Source organism: Zootoca vivipara, chromosome 1 (assembly GCF_963506605.1).
Source record: "Zootoca vivipara chromosome 1, rZooViv1.1, whole genome shotgun sequence".
Classification (NCBI taxonomy): Eukaryota; Metazoa; Chordata; class Lepidosauria; order Squamata; family Lacertidae; genus Zootoca; species Zootoca vivipara.
Genome location: NC_083276.1, coordinates 103585150 through 103608513, shown reverse-complemented (window position 1 = coordinate 103608513; position 23364 = coordinate 103585150). Strand labels below are relative to the sequence as shown.

Genomic DNA, 23364 nt, shown 5'->3' with positions numbered 1-23364 from the left:
TACCTAACAAAATAGAGATTTAGCAGTTATTAACTTAAATAACCCTGATACCTATTTAATTCTAATGCATTAACAGAGAGAAGCTACAAGAAATCAAAGAAACACAAAAAGAAGAACAAAAAGAGGAGACACAAGTCTGTGAGTATATCTCAGTTTCGCACTGTTCGCCCCCCCACCCCACCCCACTCAATTTCTTGTATCTATCTGCTTGACGAAGAATTAAGGTGCACTTAATAAAATTGAACAACAGTGTGCTATTTTATTATTTGTATGTGAATTGTGTGACGGTACATTTGGTACAGCCATTTTTTTCTTTTAAAAAATCCCTAAAAAGTAGTTGTTGTTTTCCTAACTGAATTCTTGAAAGTTAAAGCATTCTATATTACTGAAGTTTCCTGTCCTGAAAGCTCACAAGCTGCTAGAGACTTCTCCTGAGCCAGAAAGTCTGAATCCAGTTTGCTGGGCTTCACTTTCACATAATTTCTGTGCTATGAATATGATGGACAGTTAGAAGCCTTGCAGGTAGACAAGTCTCCCCCCCCCCATACCAATTAAGATATGCAGCCAGTTGGCATGAGTAAGAGCTAAATTAAGTCTCTTTAAATGTTTAGTCATGATTTTGAAAGTTAATATTTTGAACATGGAAGACCCAGGTTGAAATTCCTGCCTGTCTTCACCAGACTGTTGTGTGGTAATGAGAAATGATTGAAACACAGGCTTGGGATATAGAAAGACTCTTGTGGAACTAGAGGTAGATTCCCATTTGCCCCACCCTTCTACAGTGTATTCTCTGTGCATCCGTGATTTATACTGTTTATTTTACTCTGTACAGGATTCTCCAGAATCGGATGTGGATCGAGAAAAAGACAAAAAGGAGAGAGAAAATGAAAAGGAAAGAAGTAGGCAAAGATCTGAATCTAAGCATAAATCACCTCCTAAAAAGCGACCTGGCAAAGATTCTGTGAGTTTGCTTGGCTTTATTGTGTTAACTAGCTTACCAGTAGATTAGTGGTTTGTGTGGTCTAAGGGTGGGAGGATCTGCTATTTCTGATTGGTGTCACTGTCGCTTGTTTTTTTACCCATAATTGTTATGCTGCAATTTTTTAAAAAAACCTGGGGCCCTCCAGATGATGTTGGACTCCAGTCAGCCCAGCCAGCATGGCCAGTCATCTGCAGTGATGGGAGCTATATTCCATTATCTGGACAGCCACAGATTCCCTACTTGTTCTTTTTTTCTCAAATTGCCTACTTAAATGAGTATTTTGATACATATATGCTGCCAAAACTTTATCACAATATTTGGAAAAGAAAAAAATGGTGGATAACTGATCCACACATTGGCCCAAGAGGTCATTTTGTATAGCTGTAAGGGGATTTCCCTTTAAAAAAGGAGAACTTGACAGCTATGCACCAAACTCGTATAAGGAAGCATGGACTAAAGTGTAACATTATATCTTATCTTCATCCACTAAATTTCCCGAGAGCTTATTAGCTGTAGCTGAAGACCTAAATGTTAGAATTTAATGATCCACATTTAAGTTTTGCTGGCTTCTGCCTGGCCCAATTACAATATAAATTGGCTCTGCTAATTCTCAATAGAGTGGCAACTGTGGATCTTAATCTGTGGATCTACCGTATTTTCCGTTCCACAGGATGCACCTGACCATAGGACACACCTAGTTTTTAGAGGAGGAAAACAAGAAACAAAATATTTGCTTTCTTGTCCTAGGCATAGCAGCCAACTCCTAGAGGCCCTAGGTGCCTTTGCCCGCACCTCCCCTTAAATATTTGAGGAAGCTTATTTTGCGAAGGGGGAAAGCTCCATTTTTTTAAAGGATCAGCTCAAAGTTGTGCAGCTTTTTTTTGCAAAGGTGGAAAGCCCTGTTTTTTGGGCGGGGGGGGGGGGGGTCAGCTCAGAGTTGTGCATCTTTTTTGCAAAGGAGGAAAGCTCCATTTTTTAGGATCAGCTCAAAGTTGCTGAGTTTCCTTGCAAAGGGAAAAAATCCTGTTTTTATGGGGTTCAACTCACAGTTCTGCAGCTTCTCTAGGAAAGGCACCCATTTCTACAGTTTCCAGACAGATAATCTAATCAGCCAGTCACATGTCTCCCTCTGCGGACAACAATTGAGGCCTAGGCGAGGGGCTGGAAGGGAGCTAGCTCTCTTCTCTCCCTCCCCGATCTCTTGCAATCAGCTGCTGAGCCGGTTCCTTTCTCCTTCCCTCTTGTTAGCCTTTAGCTCTTTCTTTTTTTAAAAGAAAGAAAGAAAGCATGATCTGCCTTTAGCCCCTGGGCAATTCGGCTCCAGGGACCACACATTCGCCCCATAAGACGCACAGACATTTTCTCTTACTTTTTAGGAGGGAAAAAGTGTGTCTTATGGAACGAAAAATACGGTAAGTTACTGTGGTTCAAGCATAACAAACTATTGTTTGGTGTCCAGAACTGTTTCTAGCTAATACAGACCTTTTATATAAGCCTTAGAATTTACAATGATCACCAGCCACTGATACTATATGTATTAACTCTAGGTGGTGATGTGTAGTTAACTCAGTACCTTCAAGTTAACAGCAATATTGAAAATCCACTGAGGGGAACAGCAAAATGATCAAGACACTTCAGTGGTTTGGCTTTGCACTAAGCTGAACTCTGTTCTGGAAGTCCAGTTAGGGTTTAGAATACAGTATGAGCAATTCCCCTTCCTCCCTGTGATTATTGAGACATCTGACGAGTTCATTCAACTCCTTTTCAAAGATTTAACACTAGGATTTAGCCCCCTAGACCTAAATCACTTTGGCCATAGCTTTTCTGTGAAAAAGGCACTAAGAGACTCCCGTGTTTATTTGGAGTTCAGATTAAGTTACTTTCAACTTTAGAAAAATCAGATTCCTCAAACATATTTTGTTCAGACACTAGTTATATCAACGTTTTATATGGAATTCCTGTTCATAGAGCTGGAACACGTCATTTATTATCTCTTTACATTTGACTTACAGAATGTGGATTAAAAGGGCAGCATATAACTTTAGATGACATTGCCGTAGCATCGTAACCTGGCAGAGTGCATCCTTTTCCTTTGTTCTCAGTATGTTGTGCACCACTAAAGTTACTGGCTGCCTGGAAGTGTCCTTGTTCAATTTTGACCTTTTCTTGAGGGAGCAGTGTCAGCCAATCAAATGAAAAAGTAATTTTAAAAAATCTATTGGGTGCACTTAAAAGTAGTTATTTGGATTTGGTCAGTAGATAGGCCTGAGGCCAGTAATTTACCAGTGTTGCTAAAATTGTATAGTTTGAGAGTTTCAGGTGATTTTTAGAATGAAATCTTAGGTTGTCTAGTGATAGCCAAACTGCAGTTCTTAATAAATACTGAAATGTTCAAAATAACTACAATGACTGACAATTATTTTTCATTGTCATTTTTCAGGGTAATTGGGATACCTCTGGTAGTGAATTAAGTGAAGGTGAACTAGAAAAACAAAGGAGGACCCTCTTGGAACAACTGGACGAAGATCAATAAAAAGTATTTATACCAAATATGTTTACAATGTGATTTAATAATATAGATGATTCATTTCAGGAAATGGATTCCAATGTTCCACTGGGATAGCAATGGCTTTTCAGTTCTACTGCATAACTAAATATTTCAAATAATATCATTGTGTGCCTGGCAGCAAATTGTCAAAGACTGTGAACATTCAGAATTCAAACTGAAGTTCTGCTTCTAATAAGCTAGGCAGCCTGTATATATACCCCATGCACCTTGGCATTCTTCAAAGAGCACATTAGGATGAACAGAAAATCTTTTTATTTTTGAGCCCTTTCAATAGCGGCTTGGAAAAGTACTTGAGCCTTTCGGGACTCTTGTGTCTATAAATCAGCTCTTGCTATGAAAGCCTAAACTTGTTTTTCTTGTCAAATAAGGTCTGGGGGTGGGTAAGGGGTACACATGTTCTGTTCAGAAAGATGCTCCTATAATTTTCTTGGGCTCCACTTCTGTTGGGTTTTTTTTTAATTACTTTTTTATTTTGCAAGTGGAGGGAAAGGAATGGAAGAGAGGGGAAAATATTTTTTCTTCATTTATGGTAGTCCAGAATCCATTATTGGGTTTTTGTGTATTACCTTGCTGGCCAAAATGATGTTTTAGGTGGTTTCTATTGAATTTTGACTTTAGGTTGAAATGTATATCGAGTTTCACCCTGAAGTGAATTTTTAGTGTCAAGTTTTAAAACTGTGAAAAATAGATTAATTGATGGAAATCCTAATAGGCCCTTAATTTTCAAGGCTGTAAGGTATGCTGATGTAATAACATAGCTGCCATTTTTTATTAGAGAAGAACCTGGTATATGCACAAAGAAAAAAACCAAATTGGCAAAGGATATTATTTCAGCATTAATCTTAATGTTACAGAAAATAGCAAAATCAGACTAAATTGATGCAATATGTTGCCTTAAGGACTTCCGAAGAATGTACCACCAAGTTTTGGAAAGCAGTTGCAATACTCTTGTCTAGAAAATCAATGTTAACGTAATACTTTTCTTTTGAAAGATGTTGACCTAATGTTGAAAACCTGGTCTCCTTTTATTCTGTTCTTTTTCCTTTGTACTGAATAGATTCTGACCAGCCTTTGATTAAAACTATCTGCCCTATACATTGAGGAGTATTGACTACTGTGGTACAGACTCTAAAATCTTTCTGATTTGAATATTTTTGTACATTTTTATCACTTATTAAACCTCGTCTTCTAGCGTGCACTAGTATTTTTTCTGTTTTTTAAAAATGCTCTGTACAGCCAACACATTACTGATCTCACACAGTGTTACTGGTTAAGTTAAGTACTCTAGTGCGGTGCTTCCTTTTTAATATATGTATAATCACACCAACAAAAGAAAGGAGCTGTCAAAGATCTGTAACAGCACAGAAGTGGAATACTTAACAATATATAGTGGTGGTGGTAATTCAAGATTGGCCTTTTTAGTCGTGAAATTAGCCTCTACTATGCAAATCAAGAAATAAGAATGAATATACCAGGCATGTTGTTATCCTTAGGTCTTACTGATTTCTTTGGAGCTTGTGTGCAACAGTTTGCTCTACTTGCAAGTAAAAGGTTGGCTTCACAGTACAGGGGCTTGGAACTGCCGCTCCTATAAGGGAACTCTGCTGATTGGACACTCCTCTTGGAGAGAAGCCATTTCCACTGATTTTTCCTTCTCCCTCCCCCCCCCCAAATTAATAGAGTATGGGGGGAGATATCAAACAGTACAGGGTTGTACACGGTGCATTCTGAATACTCTCAGGTGCAACAGAATGAATCATCTCTCCTTTATGGTGATCACTTCTTAATGAAAACTTATTCTTACTAATTTTGTCTAGTTATAGCTTAAGGTAGAGTGCAGTGAAACCTCCGGGAAATTCCAGAGCAGTCAGTGTTGGGCAAGGAGAATGTAAAATGCTATGACTTCCTGCTGTCATAGTGTTTGGGACTCTGCTTATAGAAGAGAATTTAAATATGTATTTTGTTAATGTTAAGGGGGGAAAGAAAGAAACCATTGCATATTTGGCTTCCTGTTTGAGAAACTGCAAGTACGGTTAACTTGTTCAAACCAATTGCATAGTTTGCCGTACATGGATTGGTAGCGCATCATGTTTCACACTCAGCTACATACTGGTATAGAGATGGGAAAGTGTCACAGTACTTAAAACAGCTATGAAGGAATAGCAATTTTCCCGCTCCAATACAAGTGATATTTATGTAAAATATTTTCTTATTGCCGCCTTGCATAATTTACATGAAGAAACATGTTTCTAAGTAAACATTACTTTTTAAAGCGTTGTCTTTATTTTTCCATTAAAAATAAAAAGCTTTAAGTATAAAGTTAGTTTCTTCATATTTCTGCAAACTGTCATGCCCTGTTATCTTATTTGCTATAATCTGATTTCTTCTCAAGTTTGCATATCTTGTACATTTGAACTTTCTCCACTGTGTCTCAAAGAGAAACCACACACACAAATGCAAAAGTAAAGCAGCTGTATTAAGTGCAGGCAATGCAAATGGTTACAGGAGGTTCTTTCCAATTTTACAATTCTGAGTCTCTGTGCTCCGCTCATCCAATCACTAGGTTTCATTTTTCCAGCGTTTAATTTAAAAAAAGGGTTGTTTGCTCTTAACCTTATAGGAGAAAGTGCATGGTAATAAAGTTACCTGTTTATAGCTCATTACTACTACATTGTGGAAAAAGTCCAGTGCCAATAGGAACTCATGCTTACATGCAGCCCTCTCTGGTTCTTGTTTTACCACAGCCCTGCTACTCTGCATAGTTCTATAGCCCCATATAGATCAGTCTGAGTAACAAGGAAAAGCTGTGGATCATTTGTAGTAGTGTAAATAGTTTATTCAATCATATGCCATGAACAGGTCAGAAAAGTAACATGAACTGCTTTTATAAAACACCTATAATATTGCTAAGAAGCAGGTCTGTTACTAGATAAAATATCGAAGAGAACATGCCAGTATTACAGCTCATTGTTCCTTTCTAAATATTTTTAGTATACTGTGATTTCTCATAGCTCCTTAAATCTTTGAATTATATTGCCAAATGGTATTTTCCCCAAACCTAAACATTCATCTTCTTGTGAAGGAAAATGGCAGAATCGTGGCATGTTCTCTTTAACATGTCTTGTATACATTGCTGTAAATTGAGAGAACAATTGGCAGTTTGTTTAAAATAAACTTCTCTGTAAATAGTTAAGCAAATGTCAATGTAATAACTTTTGAGCCCCAAACTGTCCATTTAGTTAAATATAAAAAAACAAAACTATAAGTTAAAATAACATTCAGATTGTATAGCACAGGCTGATGCATTTTTAAACAATATTTACAATATTACCCCGAGGCTAGAGTGGGAATTAAAGAGAAGTGTAAAAACCATAAAAAGCACCAAATTTGTAGCAAAATATCTGTACATTTAGAAACATTATCATATAACTACACATTATTAAAGCAATATGGGACCTTTACCAGTGGTTCACATAAGCACAACAAAAAAGAAAAGAATTCAGTGGTTAAATACTATACAATAAATTTTACAATTAACAGTGATACAGTGCTACCAGGAAAGGAAAGCTGTAAGCAAGATTTCCCTTAACTTTAGTCTGATTTTTTACTTGGGAGAGAAAATCAAGTGCCCTGCCTTGTAAGCAATAAGTGGGGTTGGCAATGGCCACTCTTGGTGACTAAAACTTTGCTTTAAATGTTTCAAATGGTTAAAAATTTGAAATCTCTAATCTGGAAAGGATAGCCACAAGTGCAAGGCAGATGCATTTCTAAAATGAGAAAGTCATCTGTGCACTGTAGCGTTCAACAGCTTGTGCGTTCCCTATTAAACCCACATGTTTGGAAGAAATGAAGTGCAAATACATTTACAATTTCCAACTGCACATCTGACTTGCACTTGTTGTAGATGCTGCATCCATCAGCAGATCTGAACTGGGATGAAAAAAATCTATTTCAGGTTTGAGAATGTATGCAGTGATGAACTGTTTCGTTAACTATCTACATTTCAGCTGAGACAGCTCTTTTATGATCCAACCTGGATTGTCGCATGGCAGAATTTCTTGTGGAATGGAGGTACAAGCTTATTTATGGAGGGTATCCTAATTTTCTCGGCAGGGCACCGGATTTTCATTATTCCGACAACTGAACAGTTGTGATCCTCAGGAAGTATAATACTGATTATTGAGAAGTTAATATCTTAGTGCTAATTAATAAATAACATTGTTACCCAAAAGCTGCCTCTACCTGTAGAAAACAGTAGTGGAATTTCATCCACGATTCTTCTCTGCTTGCATTGTGTTCTATGAGCTATACCTCCTCACATCAGCTTCACTACCAACTGGTATATAGCAGGTAGAATCTGAAAGCAGGTAGCTGTGTGTTTAAAATAAGCCACATGTTATCACATCCTATTTACAGCCGAAACCCCACTATCCAAGCCTTTCTTATCCCAGTTAAGTTTAACCCTTTGTAAAATGTAATCACATCTAGATCAACATCTGTTTTCTGGATGTTTTCCCCACCCTTAAGAGGAATGCATTTTTCTTAAAAGGGTACAGTTTAATGAGTTTCTCCCCTTCGTATATGGTAAGTCCTTATAATAAGCATATGAAGGTGTATGCATACATCATCATCATCATAAGTGCAACGGGATCTCAAAACTATAAGTCAAACTGTCCAGGAGGAATGTATTGAAATCATTTAAAAAATCCACAGCAGATCACTTCCAAGTACTACCTATTTACAAGAGATCAAGAAAGCCAACTGAAGGCTATTCACTAAATGGTATGTAACAAAACAAAACAAAAATACAATATGTATTTTACATTTTGGTTAAAAACACCGAAGAAATTTATTGGTGTAAAACAATACCCAACCAAATAAAGTCCTATTGCTTTGATTAATTTGAGCAGATAATTGAATTTTAGGCACTTGGTAGTTACAGTTGAGTGGAGAGCTCATTCCCCCCCTCTTATTTTCCCCCTCTGTGTTCCTATGTGTTTGCTGTTGTTATTGAGCCCTTCAGAAGATAAGTTAATGTACTTCAATAAAGTCCACAATTAGAATGGTAGCGCAAATATAGTTCACATGGCAAGGAATCGATGAAATACATGTTCTACTTTGCACATGCACGTTCTCCCAATCCAGCTCACATGGCTATTTCAGCACCGTTGAGAGTGCGTAAATTCTGATCATCAAAACGCCGCCTCACGCTTCTCCTCACCGCATCGGCTCGTCTGTAGGGCTGGTTTCTAAGATCTGCGGGGAAGAAGCAGGAAAGTGTCAGAAGCGGGCTGGCCTGTGCCTCTGGATCTAGACAAGGAAAGAGTCCTGCTGGTAGCCAATCAAAGCAGCTTGAAGCAAAAGAGAAAAAGGGACTGTTTAAGCACCCAAGAGAGCCGAGCAGAACAGCATTGATGGGGCTCTCTCTTCACTTGACTATTACTAATATGGAACTTCTGCCTACTGCATTATTCAGGGTTGCGCATCTAGGTATGAAAAGGGTTCTGCGGAAGCAATTGCGCAATTTCCTTGCATAGCAAAAGCTTCCATCAGATTTCTCCTGTATAGAGAGAATCAGGTGTGCTGCTTCCACACCACGGTTCTGCCATTGAAGGACCAAACTTTGGGGCCACCATGAATTTGCATCAGCCGCTTATGAGGATGAAAATGAGGGTGTGGATTATTATTTTTTAAACACACAAGACAGGATGGCAGCATGGTTAGATGCTAATGCTGGTTGGCTGTCACTTGCCACTCATTTTCCCTGAGACCCAGCTTCATTCTCCCAACCTCTTCAAACTGTGACCTCACTCTTCTATACTAGTGAGTTATAATGTGAAAAATGTGTTATAAAAATGGGACAACAGGGTGCTGTAGTGTTGCCCATGTGAAATTGCATTGAGAGCTATATTATTATAGTGTTTTCTAGATCAGTGTAGATCCAGCTTGTGACTCCTTCGCCCCACATGCTACCATTTTCTGCTTACCACATGAGGGAAATCTATTGTGTTTCCTAGTAGTATGACCAGCAAGCCAATCTGAAGCCTTCCAGGTTTTTTTAAATAAAACAGCAGCAGCAAAAACAATAAGCAGGCACTGCTCCCTCTTTCCCACCCACCCCTTCTACCCTGGAGTTCCCTTAGCCCTTTAAAATCACACCTCCCCAGCTGTGCTAGATTTCCAGACTATAGCAACCTGCCAAACCATTCACATTTGCACAATCTAGACTTGCTTAATGCCAGCAGTTTTGACTACTGTATTACATTGGCACTGATGATACTTAAAAGAAGGGAATGACATGGGTAGGACTGACTTTGTGGCTGCTGCCCCCAACAACATTACCCTACCTTACAATGCTGCTGTGAGCAGCAGCCGCATGGCCAGTCTCATTTGCTGAAACAGGACAGTGTTGCAACGGGAGCAAAAAGCACACACCTATCCTGAATTTGTTTCCCTTTCCACCAACAGGGTTCCCTATAAACTCCTTACGCACGCACACTCCCATACATCCCATACATAGCAGCAAGACGTTGCTATCCATACACACACACACTATTCTCCATTGCTTTTTCTCAGATTTTATTCTAAGGTCCATGCGCACTCCTGCCCCAGGAGAATGAGATGGGTACAGGAAACGGGCACTTTCAGAGGAACTGCCTCTCAACATAGCTGATGCTCCCAGAGCCTGCACTGATAGTTCGAAGAAGCTAGCCAAATGCTCTCAGTGGCAGCGTACAGTGTAAGGATGGCTGCCAGCGCTATGGGAAGCGCTGCTACTGAAGCAGAAAGGCAAACAAAGGTGCCATTGTTAAAAGAGGAGCAAAGAGAATGACAATTCCCCTCGCAGGGAAGATTTAGTTGTAGTGCTTACTCAGCCCACAAGTATAGGATTCACTAGCAGCCCCTGGGGTCTTTTGGATAAAGCAACTGGCTGTAAATCACAGAGGCTCCCAAAGACCCACTTGGGGAGGCAGGGGCGGCTAGTAGATGTGGGAAGAATAGTTGGTTGCTACCGTAATATGCAACTAACAGCCATAAGATCCACATACAGCCTTTTCTCTTTCCCTAGCGTTTGCTTCACTAATAGTGCCTGAATCCACTGTTCTTGCAGGGTCTTGGTAGACAAGAGCACACAAATAAATCTTTGTACATAAGCTCCCATTTCTGAGAGGTTCCCCCATTTCTTCTTTAGTATGGCAAAATGCCTTTTGGAACCACCTGGAATATGGAAAAGGAACGGGCAAAGCCTTGTACTCTATGCTTATGTCAGGAAAAGCTATACAGTACTGCTGTTTGATGGGCTGCTGTTTATTAAAAAGGAGCAGAGAGCCTGTAAAATAGTTGGCAACCCTACTTTGTGACCCTTTCCTCCCCTCTCTTCCTGCTCTGCAGTACGCAGACTCATCAGTACAACACAGAGGCAACAACATCTATCTTTTGGAAGAGTTTGGAAAGGGAGTAGCCGCTAAGTCATGTGACTTTCATCCGGCACAGGCAAGAGCTGCAGATTAATCCATCCCACACTCTATAGATAAAAACACACGACAGAAGGAAGACCGAAAAGCACCAGCAACGCTGCTCAAAGCTTACAGCGCCATCCCTCCTTTATCTTAAACTTGGCTGTGATTTGCAGCAGTTTTTGTGTTGGCATACAGAGAGAGGAGGAAGCTAAGTAAAAAGTGATGCTTGCCAGCTCTGTGTATCCTCCACCACCGGTGTGCTAGAAGAAATCCTTACCCTCGAGTGAACATTTGGAAATTTAGTGATATTATTCTTCTTTAAGGCTAAACAGAAGGGGGGAAAAAACACAGAATGATGGTTAAGTTAAAAATGGGATGGAACATGAAGAGCAACTCAATTCTGTGCCCAAAAAGCAAAATAATAATATTTTTTTAAAATGAAAAAAATGTAAAAGCCACACATGTTAGCAAGTAAAGCAAAAGTGGGTGAGGTGGAGGCTTAAAGAAGGTTAAAAAAGAGAAAGGGAAGGGAAGAGGTGGCCATCGTAAGCCTCTTACTACTAAAATTCCAAGCTGCTTTGAACATTGGCTCCAGGATGACTGTCCAGCAATTAACTTGAAAGAGCAAAAGAGGAGTTAACAGGCAACATTCTTATTTTAAAGCTCCCCATTAAAACATTTTACACCAGTAGGAAATGAAATGCTGCTTTAAGATGATTGGTTCTTGTATCAAAGACAACAGCCTTGACAGACACATGCACCGTAAACAGCACTCCTTTTTTAAAAACATTCTACAGTGCAAGATGTTAATGGATCCAGTTCCATGACAATAACGCGGGGTATCTTCTATGGCAAGGCAATTTCAATCATATTGCTTCACTAGGCCTTATCTGCTGCCACCTGGATAGTTTTTTCATCCAGCCCCTCAATCTTTGTTTCTTGGCCCTACATGAGCTTAGCATGAGAATTATTTAAAATTTATTTCTTATGGCTTGGCTCAGAAGTCAAGACCTGCTTTCAGTACCACGGTCTGCCTGGGTCTTGGGTTTTGCCCAGCCTCCACTATTACAAAGGACTGAACTGATCAAAGGCAGAATGCTTTGGCTCAGGAAATTTCCCACCAAGTTGCCATGGAACTGAAGCTAACGACTGTAGGTGTGAAAAACGAAGAGAGTGGGTGTGGGGACCACGACCACATTTATTTTATTCCTGTTCACGCATGCAAACACAAACATGCAAGCGATGGTTAGAAGGACCCATGTGGAAATTATGTGCTCACAGATCACAAAGCAGTGACTTCATTTTACATGCCATAAAACAAAGCCCACAAACATTCAGTCTGGCTCATATTTGCTTCCGGAGATAGGCTTGGCTTAACAGGACTCATGCAACATAGATCAAGTCACAAAGAAGTAAAGAAGGTGCAAGAGCCCAGAGGAGAAGACACAGAAAAGCCGAGTGAACTGTCCATCACATTTGTCATTACAACCCACTACCATCCCTTGCAAATTGTGGTGGCTGGCTTGAAGCGCAGCCGCCATGGGCCTCGAGGCCATTTCTGTGACTTCCATCACTTGCTGGTCTATGGCACTGAGCCCACAGGGTGACTCTGAAATGCGGAAGGTAGAACAAATGGTCACTGGGAGGATGGAAGGGAACCAAAAAAGGTTCCTAACAGGCAAAAACATGCAATGAGATGAGCGATGTGAAATATGACTCCGACGAGATGCCAAACATCAATAATCCATTCAAATAGCTATATTGCGGAGAAACGTCAAAAACCTACAGCAACCTTTTTTTTTTTTAAAGAGCGTCAGGTGTGAAAGAGGAAAAGTTTAGTAATGGAATTCCTCTGTGAGAACAGGTTCGCAGAAAAAACGAGAGCCACGCTTGGCCGTTCGAGCGGTAAAGGGCACCGTCTTCAGCACTGCATGGAAAATAACAGCCAGACAAGACAGAATATACAAGTAAGAAGCAAAGATCTATTGTATTAGTACATTGTTAGTGCTTTGTTAAAGACACCCTGAGGTGGCTTATTCAGTCATTTAACCACAATAGGATTTGTTTGGCTGGGTTACCAGTAGAATTATCTTTCTGCAAATCACAACAGTTACTGGGGTGTGTTTTTTTTTAAAGGTACAATTGGTGTATGAACAAGGGCACGATGAAGTGCACACCTTTATCTCAGCACAACATTTATTTGCATGGCTGTTCTCTTGATGGACTGCTCTTGGAACTTAGTGAAATGAAATCACATAACAACAGAGTGGGCAAAGTAAACCCTAGGCGAAGTCTCAGCCAGGGATTAGCCATAAATTTAAAATGAGACATGCAATTTAGTGAAGTCCTGGCTGGATAGGATCCATGCATCTGTGCATGGATGTTTTTAAAACCCACCAAGACCTACTACTGTTGATTATTGAGAAATTATTAACAATTAGCTGCTGCTGTTGTTTTCATCCATTCTGTGATTGTCACAGAAGCCACTAAATCAGATTTTTATACTTCTCGGCCTTTTGGCTAAGATCAAGTGTAACCACTAAATCAGATTTTGTTGCAGGAATAGTTTGTCCACACTGTACTTGCCACGGCTGCTATAAATTAGACCCAGCCATCGTCAGCCTATTGCGTTCAATTATGGATTGCAAAAAGGGACTAGTATTAGTCTGTTGCAAGAGGAATATACAACTCTGAAATTCAAAATCGTTCAACAAATCCAAATCAAACAATTTTGTCCTCCGCTGCATATTTAAATGCTGGAGCAATTACCATTAGTAGGACCTGAAGGACAAAACAAGAGCTTTTAAAAGCAAGGCTCAACACCAGTGCTTTGCACATGGATCAAAAATACTCAAAGATTTGCAAGGCATGCACCTGTTGCAAAAATACGTCTAATAAAGCTCTATGTGGTCTACAGCTTGAGTTATGAGAGCATGCTGAAGTGAAGGAGAAATTAAATAATACACAAATGTTATGTCAGCGAGGCCTTGCCAAAGAAGAGGCCTGAAACCCTGAGCGCTATATAATGTGCACCATTTGTTAAATGACTGATACATGTGATTGCCACCGAAATCAATTTATAACACTTTAAAGAGCTCTGTTAGAGCTTTGCAAAGGGAAAGCTATGAAGGGGCACTTTGGAACAGCCTCTTCCTCCTCCTCATTATTATTATTTTACCTGTGATGATATCTTCAATAGCTCCATCCTTCCCCTCGTACACATGTCTATTGTCCTTGACTTGTCGCCGTCTTAGCTCTGCAATCAGCTCTTGCTGCTGCCTCTTCGTTTTATGAGAGGGAGACTGAAAGGGAGCAAAGGTCGGTAAAGAGCAGTGGCCAACAAGATGCTGAAAACACTTGCTCTTCTCTTTGAGGTGTAAGATAGGGAACTTAGGTACCTGCCCCATACAGAGTTAGAACCACTAGGTCAACTCTGTCTTTCTTTCCCCAGCCCTACACATATTTCACCTGCACTCACTTTCACTAACTCCCAGTTCACTTCTAGAAAAAAATGGGAAGTTATGTTTCTAACCTATGAAACTTTGAAAAGTTTGGGATCAGAGTATCTACAAGACCACCTTCTCCCAAATCAACCTCTTGGCTGAGAGAACAACATTTGAGGCCTATCTAATCAAAATAAGGGACTTTCCTGTGGTGGCTCCCTGATTATGGATTGCCAGTCTCAAGCATACCCATCTGGTACCATGATAATAACTGTTTAGATGTCAAGTGCGGTCTGTCTTGCTTGTCACATAAAGATAAAGTACCCCTGACCGTTGTGCGCTCTTCTCGCTCTATAGACTGAGGGAGCTGGCGTTTGTCCGCAAACAGCTTCCGGGTCATGTGGCCAGCATGACTAAGCCGCTTCTGGTGAACCAGAGCAGTGCACGGAAACACCATTTACCTTCCCACCAGAGTGGTACCTATTTATCTACTTGCACTTGACGTGCTTTTGAACTTCTAGGTGGGCAGGAGCTGGGACCGAACAACGGGAGCTCACCCCATCGCAGGGATTTGAACTGCCAACCTTCCAATCAGCAAGCCCCAGGCTCAGTGGTTTAGACCACAGCGCCACCTGCATCCCTTGTTTGTCACATACTAAACCTTAATCTGCTTTTAGCTACTTTTTGTGATTTATACATTGTCATGCTGATGGTTTTTGTTTTTGTTGTTTCTTTTTTATTGTTCTACGCAACTTCAATGGCAATTGTAAAGCTGCCATGAGGGCCAAGACATTGGAAAAGTGGGGAACACAATCCTGACATTGCAGGAGGTGGGGGTGCTTTGTGCAAATATCTGCAGAAGTCACTTGGTGTAGCCTGACCCTGCATAGTGAGAATTCCTAATTGTATTGTTAAAAGATATGATCATGGGTCTCATACGCCAAGCAGAACTCTGGAAAATGCTAGATTCAACATAACACCCAAAACTGCCGTTTCTGCCACTGCATTTTCTTTGAGCCTCTTCCGACTAGCCTTCCTTCACATTTGGTCACTGCAGATTTATGGGTGACTATGTGCTGAATGTCTTCCTGTTATCAAATTGCTTGGCCGAGATAAAGGCTCATTACTTCTCGGTAAGCATCTTTCAAACAGGGCAAATTCCAAGCATTGTATCAATGGCTTCAGGAGAATAAACACCTTTCTGAGATTTAGGAATAACAGGAAAGGGCATACACATGAAACTGCTCTAGTTTCCTTGTAAGTTTCTTGTATGTCTGCCTTGTTAAAACGTCTCTGTGAAAAAGAGAGCTTCAATAGTTATCTTTAAGAGAAAACACCTGACAGAAAGGTGTTTGGAATATTGGTTCCTTGCCGATCCCAAAGACTGAGAGAAGCCGTCTCAGCCAATATGGCAGCAGTAGCCAAGGTGGTGCCTTCCAGATGTCTATTCCACAACTCACACCATCCCTAACCACGGACGTTCAATAATATCTGGACTGCACCACATCGGCTGCTCTGCAGTAAGACGATCTCTTTCACTGGGCCAACACGTGTCACTTTATCAATGTGTATAACCATCATCTATTAATGGCTTGGTTGTTTGCTACCTTTTGGTCTTGCTGCTCCATCAGTGCCTCCTGCTCCAGAAGTTTTTCCATCAATGCCTGCTGTTGCTTTTTTCTCAACTCGTTCTCCTCTTCTGCTTGCTATCAACAATTTTAAAACGAAATACACACACCGGTTAGAGCTCGCAATGACTTCAAAGAAATGGGATTCGTTTTTTAGCTCACTCAGCAGTTTCCAAATTCATTAAAGCCAGTTTAACTTGGATGTGCCACTTCCTGTTGTGGCGTGATACAGCAAATTCTTCCAAGAATTTCTTCAAGAATTTGTCCTCTTGTGATTCCCAGCAGCTGTCATTCAGGGGTATACTGCCTCTGACAGTGGAGAGCATAGCCATCATGGCTAGGAACCACTGACAGCCGTATTCCCCTTCTCTTTTGAAGTCACCTAGTGGCAGCTCTTTCCAGCCACATGTGTACCTGCCTGCATGTCTGCTGCACAAGAGTGCATGTCTGAATGTGTGTAATACCGTAAGAGTGATTTATGTGCCTGATGTCTGGTGCTTTTGTCTTCTCTTTCCCCCATTGGGATTTGTTTCATTTTGCCCCAGCCATCATTGGAATACAGCCCCCAAGAGGTTGGGCAAGTTTCAATCTGGCCTTTGTTCTGAGACACGTTTCCCAAAGATGGAACCCTAAGGCTCTTTCATATGAATCGTAGAATTGTAGTTGGAAGAGACCACGAGGATCATAAACCCCTTGCGATGCAGGAATCTTTCACCCAACATGGGGCTCAAACCCACAACCCTGAGATTAACCGTCCCATGCTCTATCGACAGAGCTATCTGTGCATTTGCAGAAGGAAACTACACAACCACAGAGCGAGCCTTTGGTTAGAAAGTGTGGCCACATCTGTAAGAATAACAGAAGTAAATTGAACTTCTGTTTACCTTGTAAGCTTTCACAAATCGAACAAAGACTGGGAAGAAGACTGATGGAGGTGTTGTCTTGGGATTCTCTCCAAAATACTTCACAGCATCATCAAAGGCATCCTGTAAAAGAGAGACTTTTTAAAAATATGTGTATTTTTCATTTCAACAAATCTCAAGGCATAACCCAAACTATGCAAGATGGTGTTTAACCCACGAAAAGGGAACACACACACACACACACACACACACACACACACCCTAAGCTGAAGGCTGATCAGGTGGCAAGCAATCAGGAAGGAAGCAGCAGAGACGAGAGCCTTTATTGGAGCCTTTATTACCAGTGCAACAGAAGGGAGGCCTGCTCTGCAACCTGTTTTGCAAAGTGCGCAATTTCAGGTCTTTTCTTGGGAAGCAATAAAAATTCCAGTTCTAAGTATGAACTTGCAGTTTGAAAATAAGCATTTTGAAGTTCTGCCATGTATTGCTGTTAATTGGCTTCTTCTGCTGGGATTACTTAGCTATTTTTTGCCTTTTGCAGATTCAGAACAGATAAAGGAAGAGACTTGTTTCTACCATTATTTTTTGTAACAAAGAAAATAAATAATGAAACTTGAGTGGAGGTACTAAACATTAAGTATCTGTGTTTCCCCTGGAAAATAGCTCTCTCTCTCTCTCTCTCTCTCTCTCTCTCTCTCTCTCTCTCTCTCTCTCTCTCTCTGTGTGTGTGTGTGTGTGTGTGTGTGTGTGTGTGAGAGAGAGAGAGAGAGAGAGAGAGAGAGAGAGAGAGAGAGAGAGAGAGAGAGAGAGAGAGAGAGATGGAGATGTTTAATCAGGGCCGTCTCAAGCCGGTCGAACACGGCTTCCATGCGGCTTTGAAAAAGGTAACAAAAATTCTCTGTTCCTGAAAGCTAGATCACTGAACAACTGCTGGGAGACACATAATACCTGAGCTATTTTTGCATCATCCTGCAGCTTCTTCAGTTTCCCTTCATGGTTCTGAATAAACTCCTTCAGCATGGTGTTGTGATCGTGCATGGTGTACTCTCGCTTTGTTAGGTCGAGACCTCTTTGGAGTTCCTTTACATCCAACAGAACATTTTCAAGGGATACTAAAGGGTGGAAGGGAAAAGACATTCAAAATGTTACTATATAGAGCACATGCATTGCCTAATTGAGCCCTAACATCTCCAGTTAGTATCTTGTAGCAAAGCCTGGCGATACAGCTGCCTGAGACCCTGGATAGTTTACTGTAATTGGGGAAACTCTGTTAACATGAAGTTGTTGTTACTGCTACTACTATTAAAACCAGGCCCATCTTACCCATTGAGGCTAGTGGCGCTGGGTGCCAAGTTCTGGAGGGCACCAGGCGAGAGTCCGGGGAACACCGAACAAGCACGCTGAGTGAGCGAGGGTGCGTGCGCCACTCCCGCTGAGTGTTGGCTCGTTTTTTCCCCTTTTAGCCTGCAGGCGCCAAATTCTGCAGGGTGCCAGAAGGCTAAAAGGGGGGGAAAACGAGCCAATGCTAGGCGGGAGCGGCACACGCGCCCTCGCTCGGCGCAGGCCTGCTCGCTCGGTGTGCTGCCTGCCGTGGCCACCATGGCACGAAGCAGCCAGCTGAGCCGGGAGATGCCATGTCCAGCCTCCACCTCTTCCCCGCCGGAGGAGCCACCCTCCAGCCGCTGCCAACCTCCTCGAGCCCTAAAAAAAGGTCAACTCTGGGAAAGGGGGGGGTGGCACCGGAGGGATCTTTGCACCACGGCGCCGAATATGCTTAAGACAGCCCTGATTAAAACTGAGAAGCCAACCATGAAGGGCCACACACACACACACACACACACACACACACACACACACACACGACATAATTGCAGCCCAGTGAGCTTATATTTTGCATCCAAGAGACAAAACTGGAATGGATCAGAAAGGCTAGGAATGATATGGGATGGGGGCAGCTGCATCAAATGAGTAGTTCAGGGAAGGTATTGTTTTAAACCACCTTTACAATATAGATACAATGCTCCAGTAGGCCTGATGCCTCCTATACAATTTCTACCCTAACCATGTAGAACAGAGGAGAATAGGATCTGACCTCCTCCACCTCTCATGGGCCATTTTGGCAGGTGGGCAGGGGGCCTCCCTACCCCTTAAAGTAAAGATTTCTCTACGTGTAAAGATTCCTGCCGGAAGGATCCTTCCTGTTGGGTATGTTCACACGATATTTACAAAGGCGGGCTGTGCATCTCTTGCACCTGAAGTTAAGGACTTTACACAAACTGTGTGGTAGCAACGAAGGAAGCCTGCCAAGTATTTGTACTTGGGGGGGGGTCACAGAAGTGGGTCATGGTAGAACTAGGAAGGCAGCCCAATTACTGAAAAGAGGAAAGGCTCTTGTCAGCTTTAGGGAACAGTGTGCTAGAAGAACCAAGAAGGCATTTATTTAAAAATTATGATGCTTCTGTATCTTATTGTGCTCACAACATTTAAGATGCCCACCTGTCTTCTGCAAGGTGGTACCTTTTCCAAACAGGTAGCTTTCCCTAGGACATGGGTGCATTACTGTATTACAGTATCCACAGAACATATCTGAACCTGTTTTTAAGTACTTGGGAAATGTATTTGTGGCCATGTTACCTGCAGCAGCTTTTTCCACATAGTGAAGCTCATTGTAAAAAAGCGATACTTGCTGATATTTCTCTCTCACAACGTTTGATATATAGTGCAATAGAGTTTGTTTCCTGTCTGTCGATTTTGTGTCTAGCAACTGCAAACAAGAGGCAGAAGAAGTGCATTAGATTCAACTTCAACATCCTTGAGTTAACTTTCCTTAGCTGCCAACCCATGAGCTATCTGCCTATATACCAAGGGTGAAAAAGCTGTGACTCTCCAGATGTGGGTGAGCTACAATCCCAGCACCCCTGGGGCTGATGGGAGTTGGAGTCCACAACATCTGGAGAGTCACTGGTTAGCCACCCCTGAAACAGACACATGACACAAGGAAATAAGTGCAATGCAGTGAAGATATCATAGCCCTATATGAATGTTACAGGTCAGGGGAGGGGAACATGTGACCCTTGAGATTATGTTACCCTTGAGATTATGTTACTTAAACATAATAATTCATCATATTGTCAGAAGACAACCACAAGTAAAAGAGTCATCTGAACCAGGTAAACTATAGGTCATTAAAAGAAATTAAGGTTGTCATCTTATTAAATCTGTCTGGTGTATTTTTGTAGCACTGGTATTTATTGTTTATTACAGAGACTCATAACAAGAACTGGCAGAAAAGACAGGGCAGTGCTAAACAGACTTCTCTGCCATTGAAAATCTGTACAGGGGGTCTACCTGATGCAGCTAGTGCTAAGGAAGAGTTGACTCGTGGTGAGAAAACAAACCAGGGGAGGGTGATGAAGTCATGGGGAACTGAAATTTACCTTTGTTTTGACAATATGACATTAGAAAATCTAAGCCAATGGCTCCATTCCTTCCCTAGCTTATTGACCCCTCACTAAAAGGATGCTTAGACCACTGTTGTTCATACAGGCTGTGGAAATAAATGGGTGTGTGCAATTCCAAGCAAAGCTACTTTCAAGTCCACTGGGGGGTAGATTTCCCCCTACTTACCAGATCTAAGCTCTGCAATTTAAATCCATAAACAGCTCCTCGTTTACTGCTGTTCATATAGTTACCCAGAGCCAAGATTATCTACGGAAAATAATAGGGGTGGGAAAAATCGTAAGCATCAACTAATAACACATAACATTCTGTAATAAAAAGGAAAGGGGTCGTTTTAACTTAAATATATAGCCCCCTAAAGAGCACTGTTTAAGGGTTTGTGTTTTTACCACCAATATTTTTTTTAACAAACAACAACATTGAATAAACAAAATAAACACTTGCCTCTAGGATTTTCTTGAGTTTCTGAGATGACTTTATTGAGACAGATGCTGCAATTATTGCATGAAGTTGCTAGAGGCAAAAACAAGAAATAACGTGAACATCTGTAAAAGCTAAGTGTGAACTAAAAAGGGACACCCACTGGTTTCTGCAAGAGGGAGAGATTGTGTGTGTAGCCTTAGTCAGACATTAAGGTTTGCAGAATACTAACTGGATGAGCCAAGTCACAGTCCTTCACCCCAGCTCCTATGACGCCTCACATCAGCCTCTCCCTAATGATGCTTGAGATATCTAGGAGGATGCCTGTAGGGTCAGCCTTCCAAATGCATGCAAATTGTCCTCATGAACTGCAATCCTCAGCACTCAGGGTTGCAGGTCACAAGGAGAGCCTACAAATGTTTGGTAGGCTGCTGATATCCTCTCAAACATGCAAACGTCATTGGGGAGGGGCTGGCCTGGGCCACAATGATGTGGGGAGGGAAACCCATGTGACCCCCAAGTGCTGTGCATTTGAATGCCCAAACAGTACTTGGGTCAGAATCATATGGCAAATGACTATTTACAACTGACTGGATCTGAACCAGAAAGGCAATCCTGCATACACAAGAGAGGGTGCCCAACTTTTGTTTATACCTGCTGGCTTGCTACAGTCCTTTGCTACATCCCATACTATTCTGAAGCATGTGCCAAAACTTAGGGACAGATTTTTTTGTAAGGGTACAGCAACATGAAGGGGGAGGAGAGATGGCCTTAGGCCTTGAGTAGACCTTTGCTCACAAAATTTAGGATGGGGTCAGAACGAGGCAAGCAAGCAATGGTGCACAATGAACTTATCACCATGTAGTTCCAGGCAGCTGCTAGAGGTAATTTGTCAAAGGTAAGCAAATATTCCTGCACTGCAGGGGGTTGGACTAGATGGCCCTTGGGTTCCCTTCCAACTCCACAGTTCTATGATCAAGCAGGGGGTAACTTCAGCCCATCTCTAACAAACAACTGGACTAAAGTAACTGCTCCAAAAGGAACGTAGCACATGCATAAGCCACACCATGGAATTCCATTCAAGAAGGAGCTACTCTGCCCATCTCACTCACTGGAGTCAGCATCTGGATGCTTTCTGCAAAATTGCCAACAAACGCCATGATGGTCATCTTTTGCATCAGCCTCTCAATCTTGCTGAACTGCATCATGAAACGATCCTCATCCGAGAGGTTCTCAAGGGGCTTCCTCTCCCGCTCGTAAAGCCGCAACATTTTCACTTCATTTTCCGTGGGCAAGAATCTCATCAGGCATTCAACAAAATCCACTGGTAGAGTCTTCAAATCGAACCTGGCCGAATGCAAAAATATGTATGTATATATATGTATGTATAATATAAAAGAAGAGATATTTACAGGGAAGGAAGAGGCAGAAAGCTCTGTTTTCAATGAGTTCCTCTATCAATGCATCTTATTAAAGCTACAAATCAGTTCTACGGACATAGCATCCTTAATGCAATAATCATGTTAACTGTGGGTGCACTTATTTAACATTGACAATTTGGGCAGTCAATATGTGAAGTGTAAACAGATGTGTGTCCCTAAATACTTGAATATGGGTATCTGTAAGTGAAAGATATGCACAAGTTACTGTCATTTTACGTATTTGCTGTAGGAAACACCACTGTAAGCCAGGTACAATCGCAGCAAACAATTACCATATTAAGTGTGAAGCGGCACTTGGGATTTTTTAATTCTGAATATAGATGGTTAGGACTGCACTGAGAACTCTCTTGGCTGCTTTTGTATATATTGCTCTGGGAAGCACCCTGAAAACGAAATGATCGTATTTTAAAAGCTGCTAAAATCAAAAGGATTTGAGCAAGAACATGATTGCAACAAGCATAATGAACTTTATGTAAATAAGGGCAGAAAAAAGGTAAATCCCTTTAATTGAGATTTGTAGCCTACACACAGGTGCCATTTGCACTGAATCTCAAAATGCTGGTTGTGACCTTTCATGGTCCTTCATTTGGATGTGTGCTTCCTCCTGTAGGAAGTAGTCCCACAGCCCTATAACATCTCCCAGCAAGCTCAGCTGAGAATTTGTACATTAATGGAAGAGGGGGGATATAGGGGAAAGGAGCGCCTTCACTGTGGCAACCTCAAACACAGAGAATGGTTTACTGCAGGAAATCTGTCTGCGCTCCACTCTTCTGAAAGAAATGCAATGCACATTCCTGCAAGACAGCTTCTGCGAGACTTTAAAAACGAATGCCTGTCAGCATGACCATTGCACTGGAGTGTTTTTAGCATTATAACTTTCAGGTGCTTTAAAAGTGTTTTACTGGATCATTTTATTATTGCCAGTTGAGTATTTGCAGACACAGCCTAAACACCACAACACCAATCTGCATTTCATTCAAGACACTTGGACTCAATTCAAACACTGTGAAGGGGAGAGGGGGGAACCTAGCCCTTTCCCATTCCTTTTAATAGCTACCATATTTATCTCACAATAGTGTTTAAATTTCTGCTAGAAAT

General features: G+C 41.4%; 2 protein-coding genes across 7 annotated transcripts in view; one reads left to right on the top strand and one right to left on the bottom strand.

Moving 5' to 3' along the window:
- PRPF40A (pre-mRNA processing factor 40 homolog A) overlaps positions 1 to 4749 on the top strand; it is a 30250-nt gene extending 25501 nt beyond the window's left edge. Inside the window, exons 24-26 of the mRNA XM_035131708.2 lie at positions 77 to 138; positions 833 to 961; positions 3423 to 4749. Of these exons, the coding sequence (XP_034987599.2) occupies positions 77 to 138; positions 833 to 961; positions 3423 to 3515 (284 nt within the window). The 3' untranslated portion in view covers positions 3516 to 4749. The remainder of the gene's footprint in view (positions 1 to 76; positions 139 to 832; positions 962 to 3422) is intronic.
- Positions 4750 to 4815: 66 nt separating this feature from the next.
- Positions 4816 to 23364, bottom strand: part of FMNL2 (formin like 2) — a 195035-nt gene continuing 176486 nt past the window's right edge. For 2 of the 6 annotated variants that reach the window (XM_035131647.2, XM_035131663.2), the window contains exons 18-26: positions 21937 to 22171; positions 20849 to 20917; positions 20573 to 20653; positions 19580 to 19709; positions 17894 to 18057; positions 16967 to 17068; positions 16062 to 16160; positions 14190 to 14313; positions 4816 to 11335 (exon numbers count right to left, since the gene is read on the bottom strand). In XM_035131647.2, coding sequence (XP_034987538.1) covers positions 11220 to 11335; positions 14190 to 14313; positions 16062 to 16160; positions 16967 to 17068; positions 17894 to 18057; positions 19580 to 19709; positions 20573 to 20653; positions 20849 to 20917; positions 21937 to 22171 — 1120 coding nt within the window. In that variant the 3' untranslated portion in view covers positions 4816 to 11219. Of the gene's footprint in view, positions 11336 to 12791; positions 12939 to 14189; positions 14314 to 16061; positions 16161 to 16966; positions 17069 to 17893; positions 18058 to 19579; positions 19710 to 20572; positions 20654 to 20848; positions 20918 to 21936; positions 22172 to 23364 lie in introns of those variants that run through there. The other 4 variants (XM_035131671.2, XM_035131679.2, XM_035131655.2 and 1 more) reach the window with 4 other exon arrangements.